Source organism: Pangasianodon hypophthalmus, chromosome 14, assembly GCF_027358585.1.
Source record: "Pangasianodon hypophthalmus isolate fPanHyp1 chromosome 14, fPanHyp1.pri, whole genome shotgun sequence".
NCBI classification, from domain to species: domain Eukaryota; kingdom Metazoa; phylum Chordata; class Actinopteri; order Siluriformes; family Pangasiidae; genus Pangasianodon; species Pangasianodon hypophthalmus.
This window is the reverse complement of record NC_069723.1, coordinates 26,074,932-26,094,512: the sequence shown is the minus strand read 5'-3', so window position 1 is coordinate 26,094,512 and position 19,581 is coordinate 26,074,932. Positions and strand designations below refer to the sequence as shown.

The 19,581-nt window shown below is 40.7% G+C and overlaps 2 protein-coding genes across 3 annotated transcripts in view; both read right to left on the bottom strand.

The window, feature by feature from the left end:
• Nucleotides 1-324: 324 nt before the first annotated feature.
• Nucleotides 325-8,952, bottom strand: tmem59 (transmembrane protein 59). Its single transcript, XM_034310918.2, has 8 exons — nucleotides 8,727-8,952; nucleotides 8,307-8,412; nucleotides 8,127-8,221; nucleotides 7,464-7,616; nucleotides 6,499-6,574; nucleotides 6,113-6,239; nucleotides 2,111-2,228; nucleotides 325-1,185 (listed from the first exon to the last, which is right to left on the bottom strand). The coding sequence occupies exons 1-8, from the start codon at nucleotides 8,868-8,870 to the stop codon at nucleotides 1,033-1,035; spliced, it is 972 nt and encodes a 323-aa protein (XP_034166809.1). The 5' UTR covers nucleotides 8,871-8,952; the 3' UTR covers nucleotides 325-1,032.
• A 1,249-nt stretch (nucleotides 8,953-10,201) lies between these two features.
• The window catches only part of u2surp (U2 snRNP-associated SURP domain containing), a 14,078-nt gene continuing 4,698 nt past the window's right edge, over nucleotides 10,202-19,581 (bottom strand). The window contains exons 8-25 of one of the 2 annotated variants that reach the window (XM_053239650.1): nucleotides 18,408-18,573; nucleotides 17,625-17,836; nucleotides 16,893-16,936; nucleotides 15,413-15,517; nucleotides 15,114-15,184; nucleotides 14,816-14,978; nucleotides 14,493-14,655; nucleotides 14,194-14,273; nucleotides 14,024-14,111; nucleotides 13,645-13,776; nucleotides 13,302-13,482; nucleotides 12,811-12,888; nucleotides 12,655-12,718; nucleotides 12,345-12,504; nucleotides 12,157-12,267; nucleotides 11,515-11,636; nucleotides 11,247-11,429; nucleotides 10,202-10,634 (exon numbers count right to left, since the gene is read on the bottom strand). In XM_053239650.1, the coding sequence (XP_053095625.1) occupies nucleotides 10,496-10,634; nucleotides 11,247-11,429; nucleotides 11,515-11,636; nucleotides 12,157-12,267; nucleotides 12,345-12,504; nucleotides 12,655-12,718; nucleotides 12,811-12,888; nucleotides 13,302-13,482; nucleotides 13,645-13,776; nucleotides 14,024-14,111; nucleotides 14,194-14,273; nucleotides 14,493-14,655; nucleotides 14,816-14,978; nucleotides 15,114-15,184; nucleotides 15,413-15,517; nucleotides 16,893-16,936; nucleotides 17,625-17,836; nucleotides 18,408-18,573 (2,262 nt within the window). In that variant the 3' untranslated portion in view covers nucleotides 10,202-10,495. The remainder of the gene's footprint in view (nucleotides 10,635-11,246; nucleotides 11,430-11,514; nucleotides 11,637-12,156; nucleotides 12,268-12,344; nucleotides 12,505-12,654; nucleotides 12,719-12,810; nucleotides 12,889-13,301; nucleotides 13,483-13,644; nucleotides 13,777-14,023; nucleotides 14,112-14,193; nucleotides 14,274-14,492; nucleotides 14,656-14,815; nucleotides 14,979-15,113; nucleotides 15,185-15,412; nucleotides 15,518-16,892; nucleotides 16,937-17,624; nucleotides 17,837-18,407; nucleotides 18,574-19,581) is intronic. The other variant, XM_053239651.1, reaches the window with a different exon arrangement.

The following is a 19,581-nucleotide window of genomic DNA, read 5'->3' as shown; positions in this document are numbered from 1 at the left end:
TATCATGTAACAACAAATATAGCAATACTTCTGAGATGAAAAAGGCTATTATCATAAAATCTATAAGTTTTAAATGAGAGACTCGAGTAAAATAGCAAGTCAGTTTATCTCAGGAAAAATTTAAACATCCCCAAAGTCCCATCACATAAAACTCAGTAAAAAAGCAGTAGTGTAAAATATTTTGTTTCAGGAGCTCCATAACGTGAAAAATTTTGGTGGCTGTGAGGAGGATCTACGACCTTTCAGCCCTCCGGCCTCTGAGCTGTTAATCTGCACATACCAACCTACACACACACACACACACACACACAGACACACAAAGTATACAATAACACAAACATTTATTGCATGGTTTCATTTCATTTTGTTTATTGTAACCATTTATATATGTCAAACCCAACCTTAAAAATCTTTTGCCTTTTTAAATTGCTTATCTTATTTTTTTTTTACTGTTGATTATATTTAAACTATCCAGCAACCTGTATGGATTTTAGTAAAGGTCATTACTGAGCACAGTATCCAACACCACACCAATTTAGTTTCATTGTTAGCACTTTTCCACAGACACAGTGGCGTTTCCTCATTTCGTTTTGTAAAGGAGTCCAACAAAATTGCTGATATGGTTTCTCACACACTGGTATCTATAAACATGCGCTCTTTTTAAACACTTCGGCAGATCCATGTCAGTGGAAAAGAGAAACAAAAGTTTCCGAATGGAACCTAAATTTATGAGCTGTAAATCACACACCCCTGTACCTGAACTAAACATCATGAAGGAAAAGATGCAACCATAAAAATTACAGCAGTGCACGACCCGGTGGCCATTTTAATATCCTCAAACATATACACTCACTCTCTCTCTCTCTCTCTCACACACACACACACACACACACACACACACACACACACACACACACACACACTTAAAAGCATAACGTTCTGAAGAAATAGTTCCCATTATCTAAAGAAGGTGTAAAATTAAGACATGAAGCACACACTGCCTTTAATGCACTCTCCCTAAACCCTAAACATTTATATTTTGGTCAGATCCACTTTGAGCTTAGGTGGAAGCGCTTCAGCCTCATCACCCTTCACCAAAGAGCTAACAATCAGCAGAGAAGATTGTGGGTATGGCTTCAGGTTCTGCTCCTTCATGTACTCCATGTCTCCATAAATACTCAGTTTCTGTGGGGATAAAACATAATACACAGACACACACAATGTGTCATTTCTACCCTGAATAAAAACAATTATAAGATCAACATTACTGCGAGATTCTTTATGGTGCCGAGGTTCAGTATTAAAGGATAAGTTCAGCTAAAATGTCGGTTACGAGCGACACTGTCTACGCGCGACGTCGGTTACGAGCGACACTGTCTACGCGCGACGTCGGTTACGAGCGACACTGTCTACGCGCGACGTCGGTTACGAGCGACACTGTCTACGCGCGACGATCTTCATGCGATGTCGGTTATAAGCGACACCGTCTACGTGCGACGTCGGTTATGACCGACAACGTCTACGTGCGACGTCGGTTATGAGCGACACCGCCTACGTGCGACGTCGTTTATGAGCGACACCGCCTACGTGCGACGTCGTTTATGAGCGACACCGCCTACGTGCGAAGTCGATTATGAGCGACACCACCTACGTGCGACGTCGGTTATGAGCGACACCACCTACGTGCGACGTCGGTTATGAGCGACACCACCTACGTGCGACGTCGGTTATGAGCGACACCACCTACGTGCGACGTCGGTTATGAGCGACACCACCTACGTGCGACGTCGGTTATGAGCGACACCGTCTACGTGCGACGTCGGTTATGAGCGACGTCGGTTATGAGCGACACCGTCTACGTGCGACGTCGGTTGCGAGCGACACTGTCTACGTGCGACGTCGGTTACGAACGACACTATCTACGTGCAATGTCGGTTATGAGCGACATTTATGAGCATGATGATGCTGAATGATGTTTATGTGTGAAGTGAGGAATTAGAGATTAGAGTTTAAGGATTAATACTTAGGTCTGTGCACCTCAGCAGAAACTGTTAAGGGATTAGAGATTAGGTTTTAGGAGATTAGGAGATTAGGGGTTAGGTTTATGTACCTCAGCTGGGACGTACTGATCCGTAGCAGTGGCCATTGTAGCACAGCAGATCCAAATTAGAACCAGAACTGACAGAACCAGAGTAGTGGTCAAAATCCAGCCAGGCAACCAAGGGCTCCTAAACACACACAGACACAAACATGTTAAAACTGTAATGACTTTAGTTCTTAATGGATGAAAAACTTTTGTTCCACTTCAGAATCAATAAATAAATTAAAACTCAGCATTGACTTATTTTCATAAAGGAAAATTTCTGCTAAAAAGAACACAACCTCGGTGTCTCCAACCCCAAATGTAGCTGATCTGTCGAGATGTTTGTCCTGGAGCAACAAGGCTAATGGGTCTAACTAATAAATAAAGCTAGTAGCCTTCAGTTTATTTATATATCACATTTTATACACAGAGATCATTCAAAGTGCTATACATAAGAAAAAATACAATAAAATAAACACACACACACACACAAAATCAGGTCCATAAGTATTTGGACAGTGACACATCGTTTGTAATTTTGCCTCTTTACACCACTACAATGGATTTGTGGTTCACTCAAGATTGAAATGTAGACTTTCAGTTTTAATTCAAGGGGTTTCACCATTCTATTAACCATTTAGGAATTACAGCCATTTATATTTTACAGAGTCCCTCCATTTTCACAGGCTCAAAAGTAATTGGGCAATTGACTGATAGGCAGTTTCATGGCCAGATGTGGCCTGTTTCCCCATTATTTCATGACAAATTAAAGAGATAAGGTCTGGAGTTGCTTCCAAGTGTTGAATTCCATTTGGTAGCTGTTCATGGGAACTCACTATGTGGTCAAAAGAGGTGTCGATGCAAGTGAAGGAGGCCATCATTAGGCTGAAAAAACAGACCTATCAAAAAAAAACAAACAGCTGCGGTGGTGAGAGTGCCGAGGCCTAACCACTAGTCCTCCAAGGACCCAGAAAGGCCAGATTAGACTTTGCTAAAAAACCTCCAAAAAAAAAAAAAAAAGCCTGACTAGTTCTGATGCAAGATTAACTTGTACCAGAATGAGGGAAAGAGAAGTGTATGGAGAAGGAAAGGAAGGGATCATGATCCAAAGCGTACCATCACACATGTGGAGGCAGTGTTATGGCATGGGCATGTATGGCTGCCAATGGAACTGGGTCACTGGTGTTTATTGATGATGTGGCTGCTGATAGAAGCAGCAGGATGAATTCTGAAGTGTATAGAGCTACTTTCTGTTCAGATTCAGTCAAATGCTGCAAAACTGATTGAGGAGCTTCACAGTACAGAAATTCAGCATGTCCATGGGTTCCAGACTTCAGGCATTCATTGATTGCAAAGGATTTGTATCCAAGCATTAAAAATACTCCTTATATCTATAATTATGTTATTTTATCCAATTACGTTTGAGCCTGTGAAAATGGAGGAACTCTGTAAAATCTTGATCTGAAAACATCTTGATCGCTTCATTGCAAATCCATTGTGGTGGTGTACAGAGACAAAATTACAAAAATTGTCACTGTCCAAATACTTATGGACCTGACTGATTTTATATATAAAGACAATATAATGAATAAAAATAAAAAGATAAGAACATTAAATAAGAAGAAATAGAATCAATAAGACAGGATGAATTAAAAAGGACTTAAAATTAGATTAAAAGACCAATTAAAAATGCAATACTAAAAATAAAGTGCAAGTTATATAATTCAGTTGTAGGCACAAGAAAAAGAAATACTTTTAAGCTAGATTTAAAAATGGCTACATTAGTGTCACAATTAGATCTTCTGGGAGCTGGTTCCAGTTGTGTGTAGCATAAAAGCTGAATGCTGCTTCACTCCCGGCTCTAAATGACCTACTACTTTTATGTTCTTTAAGCATTTCAGATGTGTGTTCTGGCCCTATTCTATTCAGTGATTTATAGTCTACGCAGCACTTTAAAACCTATTTTGTAACTAACAAGTAACCAGTGTAAAGATTTTAGAGCTGGAGTGATGAGCTCTGTTCTCTCTGTCCTGGTTAAAACTCTTGCACCAGCATGTTGAATGAGTTGCACCTGTTCAATGGTCTTTATGGGAAGTCCAGTAAAAACACTATTACAGTTGTCTACTGTGCTGAAGATTAAAGCGTGGATGAATTTCTCTAGTTATTGTTGGGGCAATAAACCTTTTGTTCTGGTTATGTTTTTAAGATGACAGATGGTTGCTTTAGTGATTGTTTTGATACGCTTATATCAGGTTATATCTGAATCTATTAGAATGCCAAGATTTTAGACTTTGGAGCCCTAGATTCAAGGTGTGCACTAATAGAGTCAGTCTTCTTTGTTGCAAAACACAACAATCTCTGTTTTTTTCATCATTTAATTTAAGAAGATTTTGCCTCACTAAGTTATTTCTGTGCTCCAAACACTGACACAGTGAGTCTATTTGGTTGTAATCATCTGGTGAGAGAGCAGAGTATATCTGGGTCTCATCAGTATAACTATGATATGTAATTTTGTAGTCTTGTAGGATTTGGCCTAATGAGAGCATATACAGACGGAATAAAAGTCACCCAACAAGTGATCTCTGAGGCCTTCTAAATCTGAATCATTTTAGGACTGTTCCAGACAGTCCTACCCAATTTCCAGCCTGTCTAGAAGTATTCTATGATATACAGTGTCAAATGTACAATCTGCATCTGTGAGTCTGGTTCCTCGCAAAGTTTCTTCATGTCATCTCAGGGAGTTTCACTGTTAAAATGTCCATTGTTAAAAGTACTATAAAAAAGTTTTAAAAAAAAAAATGCAGCTCCAGATCTAGCTGTAGTAATACCAGTCAGTGTTCAGGTGTATTTAACACCTGTGTAACTGCAGTCTCAGTACTGTGGTGAGGTCAGAAACCTGAATGGAACTTGTCCATTTAAATTCAGTAACTGTTTAGTACAGAAGCATCTAGAGTTATCTTTTTTAAGAATGACAGCTTTTAAGAATGTTTTTAGTGATTTTGGGAAAATGCCTGGTAAGAGTGAGCCAGTAACTCTTTGCTGCAGATCAGCATCTACAGAGTTGAAAATAATTTTTAGAAGTCGGACGGCAGTGTATCAGGACAACACGCTGTGGATTTAAGGTGCCAAACTGTTTCCTCCAAAGTTTTGCTGCTGATGAATGTCATAATTTTATTATATTTTATATTATATTGTGACATAACAGCCAAGTTATTTGTAGGTGATAGGAGATACACTGTAGTGTTATTTGACTTTGTAACTAATGGCCAATAGTTCAAACAAATTCATTACATTTATCTGCGGAGAGGAATTCTAAGGCTATCTTTATTGGGGGGTTTGGTAACTACAGTGCAGGCAGCGGTTAAGTTTCTGAAACCGTCTGGTGCTGCTTAACTCAGAGTTAAAAGTAGAAAAGCTTTGTTTACAAAATAAAGACATAAGTAAAAAAATAAATGTATAAAAAAACGAAACAGTTAAAACATTAAAAATTATGAATTAATTTTAAAAATTTATATAAATAAATAAAATTTAATAAAAATCATAAAGTGCATTAAGATAAATAAAAGCTAAATGCTGCTTCTCCGTGTTTAGTGTTTACCTTAGGCATGATTTTCTGATGAGTTCCTATTAATCTGAAAGTGCTGCTCGGCTCATACTGTAAGAGCACATCACCGTCCCTAAACCATTTAGTGATTTACAGACAAGTGCTAGAACCTTAAAGTCAAATCTCTAACATACTGAAAGCCAAATTTAAGAAACAGGGTGATCTATTCTCATGTGCATGTGTAAATCGTAACAGTTGACTTTAAAGAAATTTAAACAATAACATAACTCTCATAAAATTTAAATACACAAATAAAACTGTTCAATTGCTGCCTTTAGTCTTTAGGCCACGCCCCTACCTGAGTCTGATGCTGAAAGAAAGTAATTTTCACTGGGAGTGTTTTTCTCTCTGAGGCTTTTTCTCTTTTTTCCCCATATTTATACAAAGTTGTGTCCTAAAGACGTTTCCTGATCTCAGACACACACCTGGAGAGACAGCTGAAGAAGCCGTAGTCATCCTGTGAGCTGCTTTGATAGTGTGCCACGACGCCGAGTCTCTCCCGGCCGGAGCTCCTACTGTACTCCCTGTAAACCGGCTCGTTAATCTCAGGATCTGTAAAAGTGAAACACAACATGCAGCTTTACTCAGCTGTGTGATCAGATTATTATTAATATTACTGTAAACTCATGTACAGGGGCAGTTTCAGACACTGTGGACGCTAATGTTTACAATCTCATTACATTCTCAGGCAAGTGACAAACTTTTTTACAATTTCTGATGGAAATTAATTTACATGCAGGTGAAACAGGGTGGGGAAAAGGCGTGGGGAAAATGCAGGTAGAATAGGCTCTTTATGACGACGTATTCATACCTGAACTCTGAGACTCCTCCTTCAGCTCCTCCCTCTGCAGGTCAAACGGAGACACAAACTGAACCTGTGGCCCTGTCTGTAAAAACAACATGAATCAATTTAATTACTAAAGAGAACCACATCTCACTGATATTCCCCTTACATAAAGAACGAGTTTAACTTCACATTAATGCTGTTGGGAGTGGTCAAAAGAATAAACTCAGGATAATGTTTTTTTTACTGTAATTGTGACCTTGGGTTACGAGAGAGCCATGCAATAAATAAAACACTGTTATTAAGGCATTTAACACACAGTAATAATGAGACACTGTTCATTCTAAACTTAGACAACAAGAAAATATTCTGAACTTTAAGTGGCTTTAAAGTATAAAACACACTCCTATATTCTGTGTGCTTACATGTAATTAGTTTTGTTGCATGAATATAGCAGGAGTTTTGATTTCTATAAAGTGTCTATAATTACAATAATGTGCGTATCTACACTAAGCTGCACTTCAGCGCCGCCTGCTGGTGAATCACTGTGTCTGGAAGTCCATCCTGTTTATTACAGCGACATCTCACGCCACTGAAACTCACTGAAACCATGGAGAATGTGTGGATGCTACAACAATGCTAATTTCTGATAGCTCCTCTATGGGATTTTCAGTGCTTTGTTTGTTCCAAACTAAGTCTTATAAAGCGTTATAAAGTTGTATAGTGCAGGAGAATACAGGACGATAATCATGTTGTATTTCTGAGTTGTTTTGGATCATTGTCTGAATTTGTTTATTCACTCACACTGTAAAACCTGTTCTACTGAACACTTCCTGTGTGTCTCCTCCAGTCGCTGTGTGTGTGTGTGTGGTATCAGTGTTATACAATTAAAGTTAAATATTGGAAGTGTATTTGTGTGTATAATGATTAATAAATTTTAGTTTAGGTTTTTTTTTTTTTTTTTTAAGATTTATGATGGAATGACGTTTTACCTGGAAAACAACGACTTTCCCATCATCGGCCTGGAGGTAAAATGTCCATGACGAGGCGATGAATTCATTAGCTTGGTTCATCATGTCCTCCCAGAATCCCCTCACCAGCGTCAGGGGGTAAAGTAGGTGGATTCGGGGCATCATGGCCAACAGCTTAAAAGAAAAAGCTCCAAAAAGTCAAAGTCAAAAATCTTGAAACAAAGTGAAAAAAATTTATAGTTATTACTCCGAGCTCACACTGAGACGTGAAGCTTTATTTCCTTGCTGTGTTCAGTTTAAATACAGAGATAAAACAGATTTCACTCCCTACAGTGTTTATTATAATATTAAATTACATTTTCTGTATATTAAATTGATTTATTTCCTCTGTTGCTCACCGTGGGGTTTATTATAATGTGATGAAAGGATATTTTCCTGCAGTACAGTGCTGTAGGGTGTGAATGTGCTCTGGACCTGATCCTGAGGTTTATAATATGATATTTTTGTGCAGTACAGTGCTGTAGGGTGTGAATGTGCTCTGGACCTGATCCTGGGGTTTATAATATGATATTTTCCTGCAGTACAGTGCTGTAGGGTGTGAATGTGCTCTGGACCTGATCCTGGGGTTTATAATATGATATTTTCCTGCAGTACAGTGCTGTAGGGTGTGAATGTGCTCTGGACCTGCTCTTGTCGCTGCTCAGCGAAGGGAAGTTGATTCTGGCAGCCGAGGCTGCAGGCGAACTGTCCATCTGCTTCATCATACGCTTCATTACAAGCTGTGGAGAAAATGGAAAAATCAGTTTAATGTGAACACACGGACATGTGGCTCTAACAGCTAAAATGAACTGATTTAATCTGTACCAGATTCACACTCGGATTTGGTCTGATTCAGATTTTCACTGTCACCAACAAACTGGCAAATGGAGAAAAGTCTGCATCCTCTCTGACAGGCAAACAGCTCCACTTCCTACAAATACAACACTCCATTATTAATCACTTAAATACAGCTAAACTTTAGCAGGGAAACTGGGCAAGTTACTCGGACTAAAATGCCAAACTTTATCAGTGTTTATTACTAAGTATTCAGACTGTGACCTGACAAATTATTTAGCTTCAGTTATTTATCAGGTCCAAACCAACAGATTTATAACAAAGCAGTTTTAAAATTACACAAACTAGTGCAGTAAGAAGTTTTAATTTCGCTGCGCAGGAGCACAGCTGTGCTAATTCCCCGGCTAGCCCGTTACGCTAACTAGCACTGATGCTAGCGCTGATGCTAACCCGCGGGTAAGTGTGCAGGCTGTACGTCATTCGGCAGGTTTTGTGACAGGAAGCTGTGCTGCCTAAAACTCCGTCAAAAGCCGAAGCCGAGCAACACAGAAACACCGGAAAAAAGAAACTCAGAAGTAACCAGAAGGACTTCATCTCCAAGTCCGTTCCTGCTCCAGCTGACCTGCAAAACAAACAGAGCAGAAAAAAACACACCCTCCACTTCCTGGTGCTGCGCCTGCGCCGTGATGTAGTATCGCGAGAAAACGCGTGACGTCCGGGTTCGTGATCAGATGATATTTAGCTGTAAAAACACTAGCACACGGAACATTGACATCTCCCAGTTAATTCAGATAATTACAGCAACTATAATCAATGTCTTTCATGAAAAGAAACGGAAAGAAAAAAGCCATAAAAGCAAAATATAAGCTAATAATTATCTAAAGCACATTAGTTCAAACACACCAGATTCACTTCTTCAGCTCAATAATATTTCCTCAAGGTGGGTTCTGTAAAAGAAAACCAGGGGGTCTGTGATTTCTTTTTTTTTTTTTTTATTGCTGTTACAGAAGTGGAAATCACAAACCACCTTTATCAAAAGTACAATAATTATTACAGAGTTTTTACAGGTATTGGCTGGTTTCACTGTCCATGTGAATGTAATGGTTTAATCCAAATAAAAGTAGCTCTACAAATGTCAGCTGCAATCTACTACATTTAACAAATGGGTTCTGCAAGTGCAAAGTCAGAAATTAAAAAGCTCAATCCAAAGCAGCTTAAACCTTTCACCTTTGGTTAAAAACTGCTGGATATTGGAGGAAAAGATTTCACTTTTTCAGCCACACCATGTGCTCACCAGGTTCTACGGAAAAATATTTTAAAAACTATTCTGCTGCTTGCAAAGAATGTTCACTGAAAATCACAATATTACAGGTCCTATTTTTAAAAAATAATGTTCACAGCCTACTGAAGGAACAGTTTAGCCAGAAGTGAAGTGTTCGCCCTTTGCTCCAAATGTGGCGGCTCAGCCGAGAGGTGTTCAGCGTGAAGTTTGCTCGATTAGGCGTGTGCTGGAGCTACCGTAGCTAACGTAGCTAACAAGTGACGTGCTGACAGCCACCAGTTTATCACAGTGCACTAAATATGCGTGTGTGAATCACTGGAACACGTTTAATTTTTGCCCAAACTGTTCCTTTCACTAAAAGAAAACCACAGCAGACATCACATGTGAGATGTCTAGTGAACAGAATTATGGGATTGGCTTCACGGTGGATGACCAGCAATGCACAGAGGTCCAGATCAAAGACTGGTAGAGGACAGCGGTCCTTCACCACAGGATCTTTTCTTCCTCAAACATTCACTATAAAGGAAACCACTTTAGTGTCCGCTGTTACATCATCACAGTAAATGGGATGATCAGATATGAGAAAAGAAAAAAAATCTCAGTTCCATTTAAAATACAAAAATCAGCATGTCTCAGAAGAAAGTTCACATACGCCGTGTCTTTATTGAAAATCAAAACATCTATACAACTGAAACATACACTATTTTAATTTACGTCATTTTTACAGGGACCTAAAAACCACGAGCAAAAATACCACATTGTTCTGAGAGCACTTGAGCAGAGCTCGCTGGTATAAAGCCCAGTGCAGAGCCCTGATCACACGGAACCGCAGGCGTGCATGTGGAACTGAACCTCACGGAGGAAGAGGAGAAACGTGGATGCTTCCTACACGCACTGATGAGATGAAACTGAGGCACAGAAGATACGACGACATTTCTCAGTGTTTGCTCTTTTTGGATTTTTTGTGTGAGCGGTGTGGTGACCGGGAACGGGAACGGGATTTCTTGGAGGATTTTTTGGGTGTTCGTGATCTGGACCTGCGGGAGCGTTTGGGTGTGGCGGAGGGAGAGGGCGATCTGCACAATAAAGCACAGACAGACAGAGACACACAGAGAGAGAGAGAGAACATGAACACACAGTATGTAGCAAACACACATCTGTCAGAATTACACACACCAGAACAGAGCTAATGGACTGTACCATTCCACCATGAAGGTGTGCTGATAATAAGTTTAGAATACACCACTATATTTAAAGATATATTTGTGTACATTGTTATTAGATGCTGTATGTTTACTCTGGATGTTGCATTTCTGTATCACTGTAAAAGCTTAAGCGTTTCTCATAGTGTATAAAGTTGATATTGTTTAAATCAGTGTTAATGTCACTGACACATCACGCAGCTGAACATCATCCAGCCCAGTGTGAGAGAAAGTACAGACGGAGTAAAGAGACAGAAAAAGAAAAGTGCAGATAGAGGTTAAAATGGGGGCAACAATGGAGAGAGGTGGAAGTAAAGAGAAGGAAATGGGCAGAGACAGAAGCAGAAGAGTGGAGATAGAAGGAGAAGGGTGGAGCAGCAGACAGGCAGAGGTAAAGATGTAGACAGATGGAGGTAGAGAAGGAGACAGGTGGAGAGAGAAGGAGACAGGTGGAGACAGAAGGAGACAGGTGGAGGTGAATCTGACCGTTTGGAGGATTTTCGGCTGCTGTCTCTGGGCGAGTCTCTGTAGGTGGAGCGTGAGCTGTCCTTGGTGTGAGTGCGGTCGGAGCGGTCGGAGCGCTCAGAGCGCGGTGATGGAGATCGGACACGACGTGCGCTGCTGCTGCTGCTGCGACTTGGACTGGGAGACGGACTGTGTCTGCGCTTCCTAACCAATCACAACACAGGGATTTCATTTAACTCGCTTTTCAGCTTCAGGTGCTGATTCACACTGACACTGTGGTGTAACTTACTTTTCCTTTCTGTTGGACGATGAGTCCTCTTTTTCCTTCTCTTTATGAGTTACGTCAGATTTGTCTTTGTCCTTTTTCTCTTTTTCCTTCTCTTTATCTTTCTCCACTTCTTTTTCCTTTTCCTAAAAGTTATAAAACAGAGACGTCAGCACGTCCAAAACAGTCCCGTTTCCAGCAGAAGAACATTTTCAGGTCCTGTGCCAGACTTGGACTGGTTGTGGGCGGAGCTTGCAGTGCTACGTGTTGATTGATCAATAAAGATTCAAAGATGATTGACTCTCTCAGAATTTATTCACCAAGTTGCTGAAGAGTTTCATAGAAGCTCAGCCAGGACACAGACATGTTTATAGCACACTTTTATAAAAATACACAAGGGGAGAGTCAGAAACATGGAGAGTGTGTGTGTGTGCGCACGCGTGTGTGTGTGTGAGGTGACATGCTGCTTTATGCAGAAACCAAGCTGCAGTATGAAGTTACACTCACTGTACAGCTAATTTGAAAAGTGACATTAATGCTGTATTCACGCAAAGTAACACAGTGACACCTGCATGACCACCTGCACCGACACCACCATACACGCGCGCGCACACACACACACACCCTGTGCAGAACAATACGTCCTTAATCAGCAGCGTGACTGACCCTCTGCAGTAGTTTGTCCCTGTAGAGCTCCACCTGCTCCTGAATGCTCTGGCCAGATTTTTTGGGCCGTTTTCCGGATTCCAGCTCATCCTGAAACTTCATCACTTTGAGCTGTAAACAGAAGTGTTATTAAACATCTAACAGAATTCCTGCACATACACGGAGCGGTGTGTGATGAGTAAATTCACCTCAATCTCCCGCAGTTTAGCGCGTTTCTCTTCACTCATCTCTGAGAGTTTGGCCGACTTAGAGTCCTGATGCTCCTCTTTAGCAGGCTGGGCGTGAGACTGTGGTTCTGACGAGGAACTCTTCACAGTCTCCTTCACATCAGCCTCATGTGTATTCCTGCTATGTACAGTGTTTCGGTTACTTACACTCACAAGCAAGAAGACAAAAGTGGTCACTATGTCCTAATCGATCAGCAGTATAAATGTTAAGTAAACCACACAACGTCAACAGCTCTTACTAAATAAAAATAAAATGAGCGTAGATTTTTACCTCTCATCACTTTTCTCAGACTCTTCAGGCAAATCAAAGATTTCCCACTTTGACGTAGTTACAGCTGTAAATCAAACATCAGTAAAAAATCTTTAAGACACACAGAAACACAAAGGAGCTGAAAGAGACGGAAATCAGAAAAATCCTTATAAATACCCTGAGCCTCGAGAGCAGCTCCGTCCACTTCCTCCCACTTAGAGGGAGCCATTTTAAACCCAGGTTTCGGCCCGTCCACTAAACAAGCAAAGTAAAAAAATAAGGCATTCTTTTTACACAAGAGTTTCATTTGCATGTAAATCCATGTCATCTGATCTGTCTAAAAAATTGAACATTACTTTTGTGTGGAACATTTTGAGACTGAAACATTCCTCTTCTCCTCTATTTTAACTTCAATCTGTTTATCGGGGTTTAAATCCCATCAGGGTCATCCATCTGTACAAAACGATTATTAAAAATTCCTGACAACTCACTCTGGTCATCTCACTACAATCTGTTTGTTATTCCTGACACAGTGTAGAAGGGGAGGAGTCAGCTTTTTGTTACTATGGCAACGAGCTCTGACATTTGCACCCTGAACGCCTGAAATGTATGTGTGAGCGTAGGTGTGTGAGTGTAGGTGTGTGTGTGTGTAGGTGTAAGTGACTCACGAGGAAGGCCGTCCAGTTCTTCCTCTGATCCTTTTATTGGAACGCCATCCAGGTCCTCGAGCACAGCGCCATCTAGTGGAGCTCCATCGATTGGTGTACCATCAACATCCTCTAAAGGAGCTCCATCCAACTCCTCTTCCACGATGGGGGCACCATCCAAATCGTCAGCCTGTTCAGTGGGCTGACACACACACACACACACACACACACACACACACAGACTTTGATACCCTTATTTTTCTACCTGGCTTGTAGGTTCTTTATTTTTTTGATGTAAATCTGGTTAAAACTTTAAAACACTTCAGTCAAGTGGGGGTCACCTCAAAAATCCTTAAATCCTCACCTCAGGCACTTCTGTCTCCTTTTCTGGATCGAGACTGACGAGTCCCAGGAAAATGTTCTGGAGTTTGATGAGGAACGGATCAGGATACACAGCCCACTCCTCCCACGCTCGGAAACACGACATCACTCTTTGCTGCGAAGATAAAGAGAAAGACCGTCATTAAACAATTTCCATTTCAGTGCGAGACTCAGGCAGGTCCCACACACACACACACACACACACAGCAGAACACACACAGCAGAACACACACAGCAGAACACACACAGCAGAACACACACACAGCAGAACACAGATTACAGGATGACAAATTCAGGAATTCAGGCTCTCGCACAAACAGCTGCTGAACATATTTAAACACAACACCAGTGCTTAAAATTACCTTAAAATTCTCAGACTGTAAGTGGCCCTGTATCGTCTTAAAGGTGGCGTTGAGATCAGAGAATATCTGACACAATTTATTCTCAAAGCTGGTAAAGAAAAAGAGCAAATTAATGACATTATGGTACTTACAAATTGAGACACAGAAAAATAATTACAGAATTGACTTACAATTTCCGATAATAGGAGGCGTTAGAGACTTTAGCCGAGGAGTTATACAACACATCAGAGACCAAATATAACCTCGCAATCTGTGAAATTAAAAAAAGAAAAAAAAAGGTAATTAATCAAAACAGAAGTACCACTAAATATCTTTACTTCCTTTCTCGTCAAAATGTTTCTTTTCTTCAAAACCACTTTTTTTTTGTTACCTACAAAATACCAGAGTAAACTATTTCTCTTTTTTATTTCAAGCACTAATACAGTAAACGTCACAATAATCAACAAGTCTGTAAGTGAAGTGTTCTGACTTTTTTAGGAAGCGGTGTTTTCAGGATGGACAGAGACTCTGTGATGCACTCGACAATCTCCTCTGCAGCGTCAGCGTGAGTGAGACAGAACAGCATGGCCTCTGCAATGTCACTCCTCCTGGGGGTGAGACCTCGCAAAATCTCCTCTAGTTTATCTCTCTCGCTGTAAACATACACACACACACACACACACACACACACACACACACACACACAGTTAAACAGGCTTTACTCTGTAAATTTATAGGTGCATGTGTTAAATATTACTATTAATGGATTCTTCCTTATTTTTTTTCTGCCTTCATGTGTATTTGTTATCATACTCGTCTTTCAAAGATCCTTTCTTGATCCCTTCTTCCTCCTCATCTTCCTCGTTCTCCTCCTCCTGAGGTGCGCCGTGCAGGTACGGGTTCAGAGGAGGCGGTCGCCACAATGAGCCGTTCTTAAACAACCTGAAGTCCTCTGTCCTCCATTTAGTCGGAGAATCTCCCTGTGTGTGACATTTCAGAGTTTAGTCTCAGCTCACACTCACAGCTTCAAGCACATCACTGGGGTGGGTGGGTATATGTGTGTGTATGTGTGTGTGTGTGTGTGTGTGTGTGTGTGTGTCTGTGCTGAAACTTGCCTGCAGGATGGAGTACAACTTCCAACGATAATACACGTGAGCTGGGCTCTGATTCTCAAATAAAAACCTGCGCACACACAGGTCATTTATTTAACAATGAAAATTTTCATGATTTAAGGCTCTTTATTGCCACAGTTGTGAGGTTCGTAACTGATTCATCTGAGACTGAGTTATTTGATTCAATGAGCTCTCTCCATGATAAGCTGTATAATTCAGAGTGAATGAAAAGCCTGTTCATTTAAATTAAATCTGATTTATAGAGGTTAGTAAACAGCACACAGGTAATAAAGCTCACCTGTACAAGGGGTTGTTAATTTCTCTGTTCATGATCATGGCCTCAAACATAGGACCTTCACGCACCACAAACTCGATCATCCGGTGGATTAGAGAGAGTAAATTCCTACAAGAGCAACACAGTTAGACATGGATTCAGAGCCATCACCAAAACACACACACACGGTCATATCCACTTGCACACACAGCCACACACTCCCTATCCTACTGCATTATCTCTGAACTTCTCTCTCTCTGCTTCACACACATATTACGGTTATCTCAGAATCTCTCTCTCTCACACACACACAAACACACACATTACTACATTACTGTACATTGAGTGGTGAGTGAATAGTGAACAGTGTAGTGTGTAAGGTTTAAAACTGACTGGCAGTGTAACAACACACACACTGTGAGAATGAGGACAATGGCAATATGCTAACAGCACTGCTCCCTCACTGCACATTGCCTTTAACGTCACCTGTTCATGCTAATGGTTTAGTTACCAGGCCAAAGGGACAGGACATTAAATCTAGAACATCATGTAAAGATGATTTATTGCTTTGGGTCAAAATGTAGAAAATAACAGTCACAAAGCATTGGAGCCGATCATACCGATGTCTTTCTGTATACTTTCCCCAATCCTCAGTCCTGTGACGTTTTCCTGGTCCCTCGCTGCTGCAGTTCAACTGGTGCTGCTCACCAAGGCCAAGGTCAAAGGTCACTGACACTACAGGGGATTGGGTGCTGCGCTTTTACCCACACTACTGCAGCGGTTCAGGTGAGCATCAGCCAGAGGCAGGGGGGTGTGTGTGTGTTTACAATCAGCACTGCTCTCACTGAGTGTTATCAAATGCCACAGTGCACACACTGTGGAGAATAAACGGTCACTAACAATAAAGTGACGTGCGCATTTTATATATACTATGTACGTGTTTAAACACTGCTCAGTACTTGTATGTGTGTGTGTGTGTGTGTGTGTGTGTGTGTGTGTGCGTGTATGTAAACCTCCTAACACCACTGACAGTCCCATTATCACTAAACCTTCTCCCTCAGCTCTGTGTTTTCTACCTCTGTTTGTGGGGAAATGTGTATAATCCAGAAAATATGTAATTTAACTCTCTGAGCCTCATCAGTTATAAATAAACATACATCAAGTGTATAAAATGCTTTTTTTACACTTTTCTAAACACTCACACACACATACAGAAGACCAAACACTTAAGTTTAATACACTTTAAAACTGGTACTGAGCTAAACTAATCTTACTGCACTTAATGTTCACTTTCATCATCTCTGGGGTTTGTGTGTGTGCGCGTGCGTGTGTGTGTGTGCGCGTGTGCGCGTGTGTGTGTGTGCGCGTGTGTGCTCACTCGTGCACTGCCTCAACTGTTGCTCAGCTGAACAGCCTGTGTAGCGCTCACATGTCCAATCGTTTATAAACTACAGAGATTTTGTCTACATTTGATAAGAATTTGGAGAAGAAGAGAAACATGTACCTTTCTGTTGGGATAACCACTTTGACTATGGCTTGCGACAGAGTCTGGATATGAAGTCACATCAGATAATAAACACAGAATAGACGTGAGTATTGTTAAAAGGAAACAAGCATAATACTATATGCAACATTGACCTACAACAAGAAAACGTCTACGCTGGTCAGTTTTAAAACTTTATAACTGAACTACTGACACTTTTACACCACACTGTCTACAAACATCTTAACGCAATTACATCTCTAACAACAAAACCAACAACATAGTGCTCTCAAAATAACATCAAGACCTACAAATATGGCAAGAGTGAATTTTCATTCTAAGTGACTTACCCGTGTATCAGTGTACAGTGTTTATTCTACTATTCTACAGGTACAGGAATCTCACTTTCACAGGGTTTTATTCCTCACAGTAGCCTCGTGAATTCCACCGCAGATTGTAATTAGACAATGTGTAAGTAGAATTATCCAATTTTCTTTCACTCAGAAGAGGTGTGTTGGGGTTTTCCTGCTTTCTTTTCCCCCCCACTGCTAATCATATTTAGGTACTCAGTATGAACTACATCGATCCAAACCTCAGTCACATTGTCAGTTAAATCTCACAGAGGTCAGACTGAAGTGAGGGAACTGTGAGGAACTCACCCCAGTGTAAAAAATAAACCCTTTTTCTCAAAACTAACTTGACAGAGCTAATTACAGCTTTATGGTTGTGTGGCGTCTGTGTGGAGTGAGTTACCTTCTCGAACTCTTCTTTGTTCTTGGGAGGGGGGGGCATGGGAGCGTTGGGGTTCTTCAGCCTCTCTTTGGGCTGAGCGTTGAAGGGCAGACCAGAGGGTGGAGGAGGGAGCGTGTGCTCCATCATGGATGGAGGGATGTAGATGGGGTGGGGGGGAATTGGCACGCCTTTGCCCCATCCCAGCTTCATTTCAAAGTTCATTATCATTTTTCCTGAAAGGACATAAGCGTAATTAAATGTTAAACATTGCAGGGGGCTGAAGCGCCACTTCCACACTTCCATCTGAAAAGACAATAAAAAAAAAAAAAAAATGTGTTCCACAGCGTGCTGTAGCTGAGGTGCAACAGACGCAGAGTCACGAACACATTTACTCTCAAGCATGAAGGAAAGTCAACCTTGTGGTCTTCTAGGAACACAACCTACAACTTACAGACACACACAATAACATTAATGTATCAAAAATAAATAAATAAAGGATCAGCATTCATTTCAGGTCGTCATTAAAAGAAATAGCTGGAATAAAATCTAAAGAAAATCACAAGTCAATGACAACAGAAACAGAATAGGTGAGGTGTAAATATTCTGTGGAGAAAGCTGATGTGACTTTTAAAAAAAACAGCAGGGTGAAGAGTGATGCGATGAAGAGTAATACGATGATTGACATGCAATGAGATGAGCGAGGTGACGAAGAGTGAGGTGATGAGCGACGTGACGTGATCAAGAGCGAAGTAAACAGATTGGTAGAGTTTTACACTATTTTACAGTATTGTTTATCACACGCACCATTTAAATGTTTAAGCGCTCGTTCTGCATCTCTCCTCGTCATGAAGGCCACAAAACCACAGTTTCTCTCTCGGGCTCTCTCCTCGTCAGTCCTGGGCCACATGATCTTCACACTTGCCAACGGCCCGTAGCGTCCAAACTCCTGACACAACATCTCCTCGTTCATCTAGAACACACAAACAGGACATAAAATAAATGACTAAAAAACAGTGCGACTGGACAAGGGTCATGACCATGCCCAATAGTTCATACTTCACAGACGTCACACACACACACTTTTCCATCACGTGCCGAACTTTAAGAGCATTAATCGATCATTCGGAATGGTGTATGGAGCGGAGTGATGTTTGGTGGTAAAGTGAGTATGCAGTGAAATCTGAATAAGCTTCTTTACTCCAGTGTCAGTCATGCAGCAGTGTGAGCTTTCACAGTGTTCATTATAACAACCGTGAGTTTGCTCCAGTGACACTACACACTCAAACTGAACTCCGTTACTGCTTACATAATTTCATTGTTATTATTACTATTAGTAAAAATTCCATAACATTACATGAACACTCTGTTACATACGATAAAGCACACACCATGTGCACGTGTGTGTCCAATGTAAAAGGGCAATAAACTATCACCGCTAAAGCACAATCTCAAACACCACAGATAAAAACTGAGGAAATTACTACAAGCCTCCTGCCAGAGCGGGAGATTATGAAGAGCTATCGGAGCACAACTGCTGCTAGAAGACGCTTTTATTCTTAGTGTTAGTGAAGTGCAGGAACGTGTGTTACATTTGTGAGTTTTGTGCGCGTGTCCCCATTTTTCCATTTACACCCATCTCCATCCAACTCTAGTCACAAAAAAGAAAAAACAAATAGGATAAGAAAATGGTAGAGTCTTATATGAAATATGATTTGCTATTAGGATAATTTTCCTTTTATTTAGGCATTGCAAATATTGTTTTTATTTCAAAGTTTCTTCAAAGATTGTGGTTTGATCTTTGATTAAAGCAGATCACATTTACATTACTATAATCTCACTGAGCACTTTATTAGGAACACTACACTAATACTGGGTAAGGCTCTCAGTCCCTTTGCTCTCAAAACAGCCTCAATTCTTCATGCATGGATTCCACAAGTTGTTGGAAACATTCCTTTGAGATTCTGCTCCATGTTGAGAT